Here is a 16381-nt window from a genome sequence, read left to right on the forward strand (position 1 = left end):
CTGTAATTAATTTTGCCTTTGTAATGAGGCCACAAACTTTCCCTTCTTATGTAACTAAGGGAAAGCACATATAAAACAACAACAATCCCCATTCATGAGCATTCAGAGAGCACTCACCATCCCATTCTTGGTCTCCAATCAGTGATGCAAGACAGAAAAAGGGGGGCGGGACAACTTTAATATCTGAACAGTTACTTATAGGTGTATATGAGATTAAGACGAGATATTAAAAGGTTTTCGATATGGCAATCTGCACATAGAAATTTAAGAAAAATACATATTTTTTCTTTTGACGCATAAAAATTTTGATTACTTCATGCAAACAACCCAATACTAACCATGATTTTTCTAACCCAGTAAATCTGTGAAAGATGCTCTAATGTTTTATTTTTTTTGACAAAGTTAAGTTTGATCATTTCTAATTCCTATTTTTCTAATCATACTCATCATATGTGAAATTAGTGATTATTTTTCAATTTTGTGTTTTGCATTAGCCATGTATTACTTTTGTAATAAATAAAACCAATTACATGTATATTTTAAGAACTGAAACATGTGCCAACACAGCACACTGAATTCCTTTAAGAACAAACTTAAGGTACAGTAATAGAACTTCATTTCTATTCAGACTTACTTTAGTTTCCCGAAGAGAAATCCTTGAACTTCATTTGTTTCAATCCCATCCTCTACGGTAGCATTAGTCACTGCTATTTTGGAAACAAAACAATACAAAAACATTTTCAGACTGGAAAAGGGAGATGTAATAAAAAATTAGAGGAATGCGAGATTAGATTCCTTTTGTTTTACCTTGTTCTTCTTTCACGTATCAGCTCACTGATACATGCATGTGCACATGCTTTTATTTCTGACTGTGCTCTTTTTAAACAGGCTTGGATCGTTAAATATTTAACAAATGCTTTACAGATTATTTCACAGTCAAGTTCTATTTTATAACCAGAAGATAAGCCAAAGTGGCTGCAACAAATCCTGGGCTTAGCTCTTAAGCCAGGCAGGAGGGCCAAATCCTAACAAATATAAGCATGCATGCATGTTTCCAATGCCTTTAAAGATAATCAAGAAATCTTTAGGAAGACCCCAAACTCATGGCCTCAAAAAGTAAGGATATAACATTTTACAGTCATCTCTCCCTTTCCTTCTCCATTACTCACCAAATAATACAACATACAGGGCGGTAAATGGTACATGTAAAGGGTACTTGGGGTCACAAGAACTCGTGACCTCTTACAGCATGGGGCTGCTTTCGGGGTGCACCAGTGCCCCTCAAGTACACTCCTCCCCTCTCTCTCTTCTGAAGGCCCGCACCTCAGGGCTATAGCTAAAAGCCCTGGGTGTTCGGATCTAGTCCTCCTTCTCCTCCCTTTTAGCCCCTCACCACACAAACATTTGCTGGCTGTTTGCTAAGACTCCTGCCACATACACACCAGGAAGAGAGACACAAAAGAAACAAACTCCAGTTGGGGGAAAGGAGAGAGACAAATAGACAATTTTAAGGCACTGTGTAAAGTTTTCATGAAAGCAGCACACAACACATGGGATGTAGAAAGGAGAAAACCACCCTCGACAGAGACAACGGTAGGCAGCCGTCTCACAGGTACTAATGGATAGGAGTTTTAAAAGATGCGTAGGCTTTGATGAAAGGAAAGTGGGAGAAGACGGAAGGTTTCAGGAAGAGGCAACAGCATATGCTAAGGGATAAAAGTACTCTATAGAGGTCATAAAGGCTTCGCATGGAGCCAAACATGGAGGCATCCAGGGAACAGAAAATTATTCTGTATAGTAGTTTAGTGTTGCAGAACCAGAGGGTACAAATGAGAGGCTATGGGAGAGTGATAAGGCAGAAAGAGGCTGGAGTATGAAAGCTTTCTTTGCAACGCCATGGTACTGTAATTTATGAGGGAGGTTATGGGGAGCCACTAAGGGATTTTAACCAGTAGTATCACGAAGTCAGATTTTCAGCATAAGGCACTCAATCTGAAAGCACTGTCAAGAATATCCATTAATTTATATGGGGGAGGAAGGAGGGTCAAGTTACAGAAGGACAAAGATCAGAGAGAAGGCCAGTTAGAAGTCTGACACATGTATACAAAGGGAAAAAAATGAACTGAGTTAAATATGTAATATAGATCATTCATGTGATCACTGGAGTTTTAAATTTTTTTTCACCTAACATTTTTTAAATTATTTTTTTTCAATTTCCTTTTTTTTCACCTGACATTTTAAAGAAAACTCCACAAGCCCAAGGATAGCTAGAAAATGCCTGTTACTATTATAACTGTAAACTAAGATACTAAATTATAAAGCATTATAAGGCTATATATAAGCAATATAGAAATATATAAAATCTGACTATTACTTTTCCAGTAACTCTTTAACTGGTAGGACTTAACAGGAATACAGATCTTTATCTGAAGCACATTCAGGAGGAATGGCCAGAGAGAAGTCTGATCAGGGCAGGGCCTCCAGGACCAGATCCTGGATAGAAAAATAAAGTTGAAGCAGAAGCCACATCTGAGAGCCTATAAAAAAATGAATTAAAAACTCTTAACCAAGAATCAGGTATAAATAAATTTCAGATGAACCAGAGAAGAAGATTTTCCTAAGAATCTGAAAACTTATTCATCTTGTTCAGGTCTCCAGAGTCCTTCATCTGGGGCCTGCAGTTAGAATGCACAACCATGGACAGATATCAGTTTGTAGACACAAATCTAATCAATCTACTTCATCCAATGTAGCAATTCACAGGCCTCTCCTGTCTTACTTCAAGAACAGCATCATCATCCTAACTTTATTATGATTACTTGAGACCCTAAGACCATGTGTTGCCAATGACTTTCAGATTTAGTGAGATACTGATCCCCTGAGACACCCGGTCCCCATCCTAGAGGTGGCTGGGCACATCATGGGCCAGTCACCTCCAGTCATAACCAGCCTCGTTACCTCAGTGTGCCTCGCACATGTTACCATTTTTTATATGTTGCTGAAAATGGTTGGGAAGCCACTGGATAAAGGAAAATAATATGCTATTTCAAATTTCTAAAAAAGTTTTTGGGAGCACAATATTAAACATATTTCTTTCAGTTTAAAATTAAATTCTACAAAATAGAAGGAGAGATAAAAAGTTTCCCAGACAAACAAAAATTAAAGGAGTTTGTGACCACTAAACCAGCCCAGCAAGAAATAAGAAATTTTAAGGGGGACTCTCTGAGGGGAGAAAAGATGAAAAAAAAAATATATATATATATCTCAAAAGCAACAAAGATTAGAAAGGACCAGAGACCACCACCAGAAACTCCAACTCTACAAGCATCATAATGGCAATAAATTCTTATCTTTCAGTACTCACTCTAAACGTCAATGGACTCAATGCTTCAATCAAAAGACACAGAGTAACAGAATGGATCAGAAAACAAGACCCATCCGTATGCTATTTACAAGAGACCCACTTTAGACCTAAAGACACCTTCATATTGAAAATAAGGGGATGGAGAACCATCTATCATGCTAATGGTCAACAAAAGAAAGCTGGAGTAGCCATACTTATATCAGACAATCTAGACTTTAAAATAAAGACTGTAGCAAGAGATGCAGAAGGGCATTATATCATAATCAAGGGGTCTGTCCACCAAGAAGACCTAACAACTGTAAACATTTATGCGCCAAATGTGGAAGCACCCAAATATGTTAATTAATCACAAACATAAAGAAACTCATCGATAGTAATACCGTAATAGTAGGAGACTTCAACACCCCACTCACAACAATGGACAGATCATCTAATCAAAAATTCAACAAGGAAACAATGGCTTTGAATGACATACTGGACCAGATTGACTTAACAGATATATTCAGAACATTTCATCCTAAAGCAGCAGAATATACATTCTTCTCCAGTGCACATGGAATGTTCTCCAGAACAGACCATATACTGGGACACAAATCAGCCCTAAGTAAGTACAAAAAGATTGAGATCATACCGTGCATATTTTCACAACACAACGCTATGAAACTCAAAATCAACCACAAGAAAAAACTGGGAAAGGTAACACATACTTGGAGACTGAAGAACATTCTACTAAAGAATGAATGGGCCAACCAAGCAGTTAAAGAGGAAATTAAAAAGTATGTGGAAGTCAATGAAAATGATAAAACCACAACCCCAAACCTCTGGGATGCAGCAAAGGCAGTCATAAGAGGGAAGTATATAGCAATCCAGGACTTCCTAAAGAAGGAAGAAAGATCTCAGATACACAACCTAACCTTACGCCTTAAGGAGCTGGGAAAAGAACAGCAAATAAAACCCCAAACCAACAGAAGACAGGAAATAATAAACAGTAGAGCAGAAACCAATGCTATCGAAACAAAACAACAAAAAGGAAACAAACAAAAAACCCCAGTAGAATAGTTCAATGAAACCAGAAGCTGGTTCTTTAAAAGAATTAACAAAATTAATAAATCACTAGCCAGTTTGATAAAAAAGAAAAATGGAAAGCCCCAAATAAAATCAAGAATGAAAAAGGAGAGATTACAACCAACACAGCAGAAATAAAAATAAGAGAATATTATAAGCAATTATATGCCAGTAAAATGGGCAATCTGGAAGAAATGTACAAATTCCTAGAAACATATAAACTACCAAAACAAACAGGAAGAAATAGAAAATTTGAACAGACCTATCACCAGTAAAGAAATCGAATTAGTAATCAAAAATCTCCAAAAAAACAAGAGTCCAGGGCCAGGTGGCTTTCCAAGGGAATTCTACCAAACATTTAAGGAAGAGTTAACACCTATTCTCTTGAAGCTGTTCCAAAAAATAGAAATGGAAGGAAAAGTTCCAAACTCTTCTATGAAGCCAGTGTTACCTTGATTCCAAAACAAGACAAAGACCCCACTAAAAAAGAAGAACTATGGACCAATTTCCCTGATGGACATGAATGCAAAAATCCTCAACAAGATATTAGCCAACCGGCTCCAACAATACATTAAAAAAATTATTCACCACGACCAAGCGGGACTTATACCTGGGATGCAGGGCTGGTTCAATATCTGTAAAACAACTAATGCGATTCATCACATCAATAAAAGAAAGGACAAGAACCATATGATCCTCTCAATAGGTGCAGAGAAAGCATTTGACAAAATACAGCATCCTTTCTTGATAAAAACCCTCAAGAAGGTAGGGATAGAAGGAGCATACCTCGAGATCATAAAAGCCATATATGAATGAGCCAATGCTAATATCATTCTCAATGGGGAAAAACAGAGCTTTTCCCCTAAGGACAGGAGCAAGACAGGGATGTCGACTCTCACCACGATTATTCAACATAGTATTGGAAGTCTTAGCCTCTGCAATCAGACAACACAAAGAAATAAAAGGCATCCAAGTAGGCCAGGAGGAGGTCAAACTTTCACTCTTCGCAGATGACATGATACTCTATATGGAAAACCCAAAAGATTCCACAAAAAGCTGCTAGAATTGATTCATGAATTCAGCAAAGTTGCAGGATAGAAAATCAATGCACAGAAATCAGTTGTATTCCTCTACACCAACAATGAAGCGACAGAAAGAGAAATCAAGGAATCGATCCCATTTACAGTTGCACAAAAAAACCATAAAATATCTAGGAATAAATCTAACCAAAGAGGTGAAAAATCTATACACTGAAAACTATAGAAAGCTTATGAAAGAAGACACAAGAAAAAATGGAAAAAGATTCCATGCTCCTGGATAGGAAGAACACATATTGTTAAAATGTTGATACTACCCAAAGCAATCTCATTCTTCAGTGCAATCCCTATCAAAGTAACACCAGCATTCTTCACAGAGCTAGAACAAATAATCCTAAAATCTGTATGGAACCTGAAAAGACCCCGAATAGCCAAAGTGATCTTGAAAAAGAAAACCAGAGCAGGAGGCATCACAATCCCAGACTTCAAGCTACACTACAAAGCTGTAATTACCAAGACAGTATGGTACTGGCACAAGAACAGACACTCAGATCAATGGAACAGAATAGAGAACCCAGAAATGGACCTAGAAACTTATGGCCAACTCATCTTTGACAAAGCAGGAAAGAATATCCAATGGAATAAAGACAGTCTCTTCAGCAAGTGGTGCTGGGAAAACTGGACAGCGACATGCGGAAGAATGAACCTGGGCCACTTTCTTACACCATACACAAAAATAAACTCAAAATGGATGAAAGACCTCAATGTAAGACAGGATGCCACCAAAATCCTTGAGAAGAAAGCAGGCAAAAACCTCTCTGACCTTGGCTGTGGCAACTTCTTACTCAACATGTCTCCAGAGGCAAAGGAAACAAAAACAAAAATGAACTACTGGGACCTCATCAAAATAAAAAGCTTCTGCACAGTGAAGGAAACAATCAGCAAAACTAAAAGGCAACCGACAGAATGGGAGAAGATATTTGCAAATGACATATCAGATAAAGGGTTAGTATCCAAAATCTATAAAGAACTTATCAAACTCAACACCCAAAAAACAAATAATCCAGTGAAGAAATGGGCAAAAGACATGAATAGACACTTCTCCAAAGAAGACATGCAGATGGCCAACTGACACGTGAAAAAATGCTCATCATCACTCATCATCAGGGAAATACAAATCAAAACCACACTGAGATACCACCTCATACCTGTCAGAATGGCTAACATTAACAACTCAGGCAACAACAGATGTTGGCGAGGATGCGGAGAAAGAGGAGCTCTTTTGCATTGTTGGTGGGAATGCAAGCTGGTGCAGTCACTCTGGAGAACAGTATGGAGGTTCCTCAAAAAACTAAAAATAGAACTACCCTATGACCCAGCAATTACACTACTAGGCATTTCTCCACGGGACACAGGTGTGCTGTTTCAAAGGGACACATGCACCCCCATGTTTATAGCAGCACTATCAACAATAGCTAAAGTATGGAAAGAGCCCAGATGTCCATTGATGGATGAATGGATAAAGAAGATGTGGTGTGTATATATACACACACACAATGGAGTATTACTCGGCAATCAAAAAGAATGAAATCTTGCCATTTGCAACTTCGTGGATGGAACTGGAGGGTATTATGCTAAGTGAAATTAGTCAGAGAAAGACACAAATGATATGACTTCACTCATATGAGGACTTTAAGAGACAAAACAGATGAACATAAGGGAAGAGAAGCAAAAATAATATAAAAACAGGGAGGGGGACAAAACAGAAGAGACTCATAAATATGGAGAACTGAGGGTTACTGGAGGGGTTGTGGGAGCGGGGCTGGGCTAAATGGGTAAGGGGCGCTAAGGAATCTACTTCTGAAATCATTGTTTCGCTATATGCTAACTAATTTGGATGTAAATTTTTAAAAAAGTTTAGAAATTCAAAAAATAATAAAATTAAATTAAACTCTAAACTAAGGAGAACATGTCTAACCCAAAAGATCAGAAGGATCGTGAGGCCCCGCTTTCACGGTTTGTGTTTGTACCGAAAATCAAGATCAAGCGAGCTTTTGCCCTTCTGCTCCACGGGAGGTTCCTGCCCTCCCTGAGCTCACCTTAGGACACCTGCATTACCGTTTGACAGGTGTAGTGCCCCAAACTCCCCTCAAATTATCATACATAAGACTATAGTCATTACATATTTAAAAGAACAAAGTTTGTAAGCCTCCAAGTTTTTATTCTATTCAAGTACAGAGAGTAAACTTACTTTTAACTTGAGTATCATCCAAAGCTTTGTATTCTGTACTCTTAATTGCTAGCTCCACACCGTAGCCAGATAAGTACATTTTCTGTGAGACTGGTTTCTGTTCAAACACATTTATTTTTTTAAAAAGAGAAAATACTGATTCAAACATCTTCTTTTAAATTCAATGTTTATTAGGACATTAGAGAAAATTATTAATATTGACTTTTTAAATCACTGAATTATTATTTGGGGGATATTTATACTCTCTCTAGACAGTTTATCAAGGACCCAGAATTTGGTTGATTACCACTTCTTTACTTTCTAAAAACTTCGCAATGACTCTAATGTTTTAATTTTTTTAAAGTTTATTTATTTTGAGAGAGAGAGAGGGAGAGAGAGAGCTTGCGCACACAAGTAAGGGAGGGGCAGAGAGGAGGAGAGACAGAATCCCAAGCAAGCTCCGTGCCATCAGCACAGAGCCCAATGTGGGCTCAAAATCATGAACTGTGAAATCATCCCCCGAGCCAAGATCAGGAGTCAGACGCTTAACTGACGCCACCCAGGCATCCCAAATGTTTTAATTACTCTTTACAAGAAAAAAAAATCTGATCTTTTTCTGTTTGTGGTAACTTCCTCATTTCTCCCAAGAGTTAATTAACAGAGGCTCCAATACAATCAAGTTTCAATAAAACTGTACTCCTTTTGGTGAACGCCACAAGATTTCCTAAACCAGCAAATGCTGTTTGCTTGCTCGTTGTCTAGCTGTAGGACAACCAGAGTGGTGCCAAGAGCAAATACTGAAGAGTAGAGGCAAAAGACACGCAAGAAAATGCAGTGTCTTGAACAACTTGATTCCATTTTCTTCATGTTTTTAAATGATTAAAATACCCAATGCCACAAATGAGTATCTGTTCTTCAATGAGGGGCAACAATCGCTTCACATGGAGCTGTCTGAAGTAAGGGGCACATACAAAATGTACTTGCAGAGACTGCCCCACCAAGGAAGAGAAGTCACCACATCTTTTCAAATAAGAAGATAGAAGAATTAGTTTCAGATATGCAGACAAGTATTTAACACTGCTGCACACATGACAATGTAACTTGCTAATTTCTCAGGCATGTGCTACAATGAAAGATAGCATGGGAAAACTGAATTGCTTCTAATTATGGTCATCTGAAAAAGTTAAAAATATTTTAAAGAGTTTTCAATTTCATACAGCACAATTTAAAAATGCATTCTGACTATCCACTAAAAAGGCAATCAGCTGGTAGAGAAGCAAATTGAAGCTCCAAGTCCATATACTTTGTTATAGTTCATAAAAGAAATGCAATTTCATGTAACCAATTTCCATTATCAATTCCAAAATATTATTAGCTCCTTGGGAACAAAGATAAATGTTTATTAAATTCATATTTACTGTCTCCATTTGAAAATGTATTAATATAAAATTTGAATGGTAGTTTAGTAAGTTTGGGTTTGCAAACCAAAAATGCTCACAGACTAAATCAATTGGTGAGAAGAATCTTTCTTCATTTTTCTATTTCTTCTCTCCCCATAAAAAGGCATCTGTTTCAAAAGCAGCATAAATAAGTTCATTTTATTAGAATTACATGGACTAGATTTAAAACATAACTATTTTGAATGTACAATAGGTCATTCGTTAAAAAGAAAGCCGTAATTTGATTCTACAAAGTGCCCAGATAGTTGGCTGGTATCATTTCATAGTATATTTAATGGCTGCATTTTCCAAAAAATAATTCGGGACACTGATTCTCAGTAGATGAGCGTACCTCCCTATAGTGTACATTAGTCACGTGGGGGACATTTTTTTTTTTTTAATTCAAGTTAACATAGAGCATAGTCTTGGCTTTAGAGGTAGAACCCAGTGACTCATCTCTTATGTATCACACCCAGTGCTCATCCCTAAAAGTGCCCTCCTCAATGCCCATGACCCATCTAGCCCTTCGGCTGTTCCCTCGTCTCAGTTATGGTAGGTAATGCTGCCGTGAACACGAGAGCACAGAGATCTTCTCAAGTTAGTGCTTTCTTTCCTTTGAATGTTCACCCAGAAGCAGAAATGCTAGACCACATGGTCGTTCTTCTTAAAACTTTTTGAGGAACTCCAAGCTGTTTTCCATAGTGGCTGCACTAATTTACATTCCCATCAACAGTGCAAAAGGGCTCCCTTTTCTCCATATCCTCTCACACTTGTCTTTTTGAGACCTTTTCATGTACATGTGGCCATCTGTAGGTCTCGTTTGAAAAAATACCTATTCAGGTCCTTTGCCCAATTTTTAATCAGATTGTTTTTTTGATACTGAGTTATAGGAGTTCCTTATATATTTTGGATATTAACCCCTCCTTACGTAAATGATTTATAAATATTTTCTCCCATTCCAGCCATTGCCTTTGGTTTTGTTAATGGTTTCCTTTGCCGTGCAGAGGCTTAATTTAGTTTGATGTAGACCCACTTCATTTTTTCTTTTCTTTTTAATTTTGTTGTTCTTTATTTTTACTTTTGTTGCCTTTGCTTTTGATGTCAAATCCAAAAAAATCACTGCCAAGACCACCGTCAAGGCGCTTTTTTCTTAGGTTTTCTTCTAGGACTTTTACAGTTTCATTTTTTTTAAGTTTTATTTTGAGAGAGAAAGCGAGCAGGGGAGGGGAAGAGAGAGAGGGAGAATCCCAAGGCTCTGTGCTGTCAACATGGAGGAGGCTAAGGCAGGGCTCAAACCCATGAACTATGAGATCATGATCTGAGCTGAAATCAAGAGTCAGATGTTAACCGTCTGAGCCACTGTGGCACCCTCATGCTTTCACATTTTACGTTTAAATTGTAAATACATTTTAAGTTAATTTTTTTGAGTGTTATAAGATAGGGGGCCAGTTCCATTCATTTGCATGTGGTTATCTAGTTTTTCCAGCATCGTTTAACTGAGTAGGCTTGGATCCCCTGCTGAATATTAGTTGACTATACACGTATGGGTTTATTTCTTGGTTCTCTATTCTGTCCATGCGTTCTTATTCCAATACCACACTGTTTTAATACTACAGCTTTGTAATATAGTTTGAAATCAGGACGTATGGTGCCTCTAGCTTTGTTCTTCTTTCTCAAGACTGCTTTAGATTTTAAAGCTGCTGCAATTAAAATGTTATATTTGTGTAGAATAGACATATATATTACTGGAACAGAGTGTAAAAACATACATGCCTGTAAGAAAACTTGGTATGTGATGGCTTAGAATAAAGACTTAACAGTTCAATAAATCATGTGGGAGCCAATACTCTTCTATATGGAAAAATTAGAATTCTATCTCTACCTTACAGCATATTCAAATACATTCTAGAGGGATTAAAGACCAAAACATAAAGGATGGCATTTTGTCACAAGAAAATATAGGAGAATGTCCTTATGACACCGCAAAGGAAACCATTAAAGAAAAGGTGGATAAGTCTGATTAAATCTCTATACTTGTGCTGAACCAAAGATGTCGTAATTTTTTTTAATACTAGAAATATACTAGAAGATGTTTGCAAGCTATGGAAGATTAGTATTCAGAATATATTTGTTAAAATCTGTATATGAGAAAAAGAAAAACCCAAAAAATCTAAGATAAAAATAGGTGAAGAATATGGATAGGCAATTAACAAGTGTATCTGCAATGCTTTTATTACTTTATACATTATTATGCAAGTAATTATATATTTCAATATAAAACACTCTTTCCGTGTTGGGCATATAGCAGTAAAATAAGAAAAGTCCTTCTAATGGTCATTATATTCTAGTAAATATGTGTGAGTTTGGTTGTGTGGGGTGGAGGGGATGGATAGTGTAGAGGTATAAAAGAAAACTTGAGATATAGCAATGAGTGCTACAAGGTCATTAGACCACAATAATGTGATAAAAGTGTGAGAGCAATGAGAAGTTGAAAAGGTGGGAACACATTTGGCCAAAAACTTGAACAAAGAAATAGTCACCTGTCCAAAGACATAGTTAAGAGCATTTCTGTATCAGGGTTCACATGATATATATAATCAGTATTATCAATTAGATTTTCTCGAAGTAATATTTTCATTAAAAATAACTATGAATCCTAGCAAATATTATATGCATTATGGTTTTGGTTTTTATCCAAGCTTTAAATCTGTTTCAGATTTAAGAAGAAAGGAATCTGGGCGACTGGGTGGCACAGTCGGTTAAGCGTCCGACTTCAGCCAGGTCACGATCTCGCGGTCCGTGAGTTCGAGCCCCGCGTCAGGCTCTGCGCTGATGGCTCAGAGCCTGGAGCCTGTTTCCGATTCTGTGTCTCCCTCTCTCTCTGCCCCTCCCCCGTTCATGCTCTGTCTCTCTCTGTCCCAAAAATAAATAAACGTTGAAAAAAAAAATTAAAAAAAAAAAAAAAGAAGAAAGGAATCTGAAAAGAAATATCAACAGGATAATTCCAGAAAAGGATAGAGAATCCCAATATATTTTTCCACTAAAATTCACATTTGATAGTTGTATTAATTTTTTAAAATCTTTAGGGGTGCCTGGGTGGCTCAGTTGGTTAAGCATCAGACTCTGAGTTTTGCCTCAGGTCATTATCATTGTTCAGGAGTTCAAGGCCCACATTGGGACTGCACTGACAGAGAGGAGCCTACTTGGGATTCTCTCTCTTCTCTGTCCCTTCCCTGCTCTCATGAGCTCTCTCTTTCAAAATAAATAATTTAAAACATTTTTTTAAAAATCTTTAACTGTTCAGGAAGAAATCATGTAAAATCTGGTGAGGAAATTATTAAACAGGTTTTTTTATAGCCAAAATAATCTCAGATAAAACTGTACCTGAATATAATGTCGAAGAACATATAGGATTTCCCCATTTTTTGCTTTTTCAGACAATACTGGGTGAAATTTACCAAATGCTCTGGTACCCATTTCAGCATAGAGTATAATCACTGGTAAGTTCTCTTTGTTTGTAGGAAATTTATGATCTCCTTTAAATAGATAAGGTCTGGGCCTAAAATGAAAACAAAACACAAACTTTTAAAAAAGTCAAAGAACATATGGGAAATACATCATGACCTTTTATAATTTCTGCTTATCAAATAACTTACAGATAAAATATACACACGTTTTGTGTGTGTATGTGTGTGTGTGTGTGTGTGTGTGTGTGTGTGTGTGTGTATCACCAAAAAGAGTTTAAACTTCCTGTGGTAAATTTTCATTTACCACAGTTAACATAGTAACTACTATGGGAGAATTAAAAAATGTAAACAAAATATACCTGCAAAATAACTTTACTCATACACAAAACAATACACACATAAGACAGAATACAATATAAACATGCTGCACAATTTTATGGATATATGTCAATAACTGAGAAAGAATACATCTAATATATGAAATCAGAGGGAATCAATAGAAAGTGTCTTCTACTAAAGACAGAAAAGAAACCTGGTTAACCCGAAACTGAGTATTACGAATATTTTTAATGACGAAAGTTCACAATCTTTAAATAACAACATATAATGGCAATCTATTTTTCAATGAAATAAAATCTATATTTTGTTCAATTAGAAGAGTATATAATTTTTCATAGCTCGTGTTTCCTGAAAATGGGTTCCAAATATTTAAAAAACAAAGGCACTATATCAAAGATTATCAGTACTTAATAACAACTCATTAAACCCTCAAGGATAATCAGAGAAAAACTATAGTCCAGCCCTATCATAAACAGACTTTGATATCTTTTAATTTTCCAGGCACTATGCTAGATTTTTTGTACATATTACATTCTATCTTCCCAACAATTCCTGTAGATAGTTACTATCATTTACTTAATACTTTAAAGGTTTCTGAGGCTCAGACAAGTTAAATATCCACAGCAAGATCAAACAGAAAGCCAAATTTCAACTCCTATCCATAAATAGGAATCCTAAAGCCACATCTTTTAACAATTATATAGGTAGAAAGAAAAAAGAGATACTGAATAACAAAGGTGTTGAGAAGTAACATTTAATGAATTCAGATCTCTATAGCCTTTTAGTTATTTACTACCTTTAAAACACAAATACAAAGAAAAGGGGAGAGGGAAAGGGGGTATGAATAACAAAGCTACAGCATGCTAGTGAAAAGGCTGTGGGTTTTGAAATTAGGCAGAATTGGATTCAAGTTCTAATTTAACTACTTACTAGCTATGTGTCCCTGCACCAGTGATTTGATCTCTCTTGGGCTTATTTCTTTATCTGCTCAAGAGGAGGAATTCTTGCTACTGCCTAGGTAGCTTTACCAAAAGGACTTGCAAATCATCTAGCAGAGCATGAAGCACATGTGTGATGCTCAAGAAATGATCATTTTTCTCTCCATCTAGCAAACCTCCATTTACTTAAACTATCGACCAAGAGTACCATCAAGGATCCACAGAACATCCAACCAAGTGTTGGACGTTATACCACCATTAATGATGAAAGTAGGGGGTATTTATCTATATAGTTATGATTATATAATCTTATTTCCAAAAAGACATACAAGAACTTAATAGCACTGTTGATTATGGAGAGTTCTAGAAAACTGGAATAAATAAGAATCATATAATTTGCTGTATGTATATGTCGCATTATTCTAATTTTCAATGTTTCAACTTAATACATTGGGAACATGTCCTTTTAGTCTAAATAAACATAAAATGCATCAAAACAATAGAGACAAATACTATACTTAGATGAAAATACTGAATTGTTAGGTCATTTTCTATTGATTCCCTCAGGTTCCATACACTAGATACATATAGGATTCTTTTTCACTTATTGACATAACTATAAAATTTTACAGCATGTTTATATTACAATCTTATTATACGTTTATTATATTGTTTTGTATGTAAGGGAAGTTATTTTGTAGGCATATTTTCTTTACATTTTTTAATTCACCCACAGTAATTAACCTGCATAGTGTAAGAATGAAAATTCTCAATCAAAATTTAAAATGAAAATTGAATATTTTTATCAAGAAGTATAATCCTAGGGGTGCCTGGGTGGCTCACCTGGTTAAGCATCTGACTTTGGCTGAGGTCACAATCTCAGGTTTTGTGAGTTCAAGCCCTGTGTCGGGCTCTGTGCTGACAGCTTGGAGCCTGGAGCCTGCTTCAGATTCTGTCTGTCTGTCTGTCTCTCTGTGTCCCTCCCCTGCTCACACTCTCTCTCTCAAAAATAAACACTAGAGGGGCGCCTGGGTGGCGCAGTCGGTTAAGCGTCCGACTTCAGCCAGGTCACGATCTCGCGGTCCGTGAGTTCGAGCCCCGCGTCAGGCTCTGGGCTGATGGCTCGGAGCCTGGAGCCTGTTTCTGATTCTGTGTCTCCCTCTCTCTCTGCCCCTCCCCCGTTCATGGTCTGTCTCTCTCTGTCCCAAAAATAAATAAAAAACGTTGAAAAAAAAATTAAAAAAAAAAATAAACACTAGAAAAAAATTTTAAAAAGTATAATTTTAAATATGAAAAATTACAGAATATTCTATTACTTATTTGAGCTAAACAGAAATTGATAAAATCATCTAGTGATAACCATGGCCTGTTAGAGAAACATTTCTAAAATACTGATAAGAAATTTACAGACTTTCTACAACAAACTATGGTAAATAATTAATGTTTCAATTTTCTGGCATGGCTGGAAAATTGTACATGTATAAATTATACCTTCTAATAGAGAAATTCAAATTTCTATTTTGTTTAATTATTACAGAATAAGGCTTACCAATGAATATAAGTTTACTTTTACATTTTAAAAATGACTAAAATACTATGTTCCTGGTTATTAGCTTAACTTTCTTTAAATCCAAATCACTCAAGTGCTCAATAAATCTAACAGAATGAAAACTTTCCACCAATTATTTGGCTTAAAGCATGTGAAATTTGTGGACTTCAGTATGGGGAATGGGGTTTACTTCAGGTGTATAAATGACCTGAGTTCAAGCATCTTTACACTGGTTTACAGAGGACTTTCACAGTATGTATGCACACTCATCAACATTCTTCTAATAAATTTCTTTTCAAGTTTTACACATTCATCTGTATTTATTAGCATTTAACATAAGATAGGATTTTACAAATATTACTGTTAATGTTTGGATATTTGAATTTTTTTTTAAGTTTATTTTTGAGACAGAGAGAGACAGAGCATGAACGGGGGAGGGGCAGAGAGAGGGAGACACAGAATGGGAAACAGGCTCCAGGCTCTGAGCCATCAGCCCAGAGCCCCATGTGGGGCTCGAACTCACGGACCGCGAGATCATGACCTGAGATGAAGTCGGACGCTTAACCGACTGAGCCACCCAGGAGCCCCAATGTTTGGATATTTGAAACCTGAAACGAAATCTTATCCAAAGAAGAGCTGAATTCACAACATCTCTTCTGGAACAGATGAAGACAGATGAATACACAAAACAAGAAAATGGAATGAGTTGCTATTTTTCGTAGGATCCTATTAATAAACACAAAAAAATACTAAACCCACACTTCACATTTAAAAAGTAAAAAGGAATCAAACTAGATGAAATTATTAACATCATTTATTTTCACTGATACCTTGGAACTCAAATGGCACTAAGTCAAATGGACTGTCACGTAAAAAACTGATTTTTATCAAATCAGTACTATAGAAGTACATTTCATAATTTATACAGGATACCTTACATTTTAATATTAGTC

General features: G+C 36.4%; 1 protein-coding gene across 1 annotated transcript in view; it reads right to left on the reverse strand.

The window, feature by feature from the left end:
* Nucleotides 1–16381, reverse strand: part of UGGT2 (UDP-glucose glycoprotein glucosyltransferase 2) — a 189379-nt gene that overhangs the window by 142409 nt on the left and 30589 nt on the right. The window contains exons 5-7 of the mRNA XM_047081127.1: nucleotides 12520–12694; nucleotides 7718–7814; nucleotides 635–707 (exon numbers count right to left, since the gene is read on the reverse strand). Coding sequence (XP_046937083.1) covers nucleotides 635–707; nucleotides 7718–7814; nucleotides 12520–12694 — 345 coding nt within the window. The remainder of the gene's footprint in view (nucleotides 1–634; nucleotides 708–7717; nucleotides 7815–12519; nucleotides 12695–16381) is intronic.

This window comes from Lynx rufus, unplaced genomic scaffold (genome assembly GCF_022079265.1).
Source record: "Lynx rufus isolate CCGP_SWC_20201006 ecotype Redwood Valley unplaced genomic scaffold, mLynRuf1.p SCAF_1, whole genome shotgun sequence".
NCBI classification, from domain to species: Eukaryota; Metazoa; Chordata; class Mammalia; order Carnivora; family Felidae; genus Lynx; species Lynx rufus.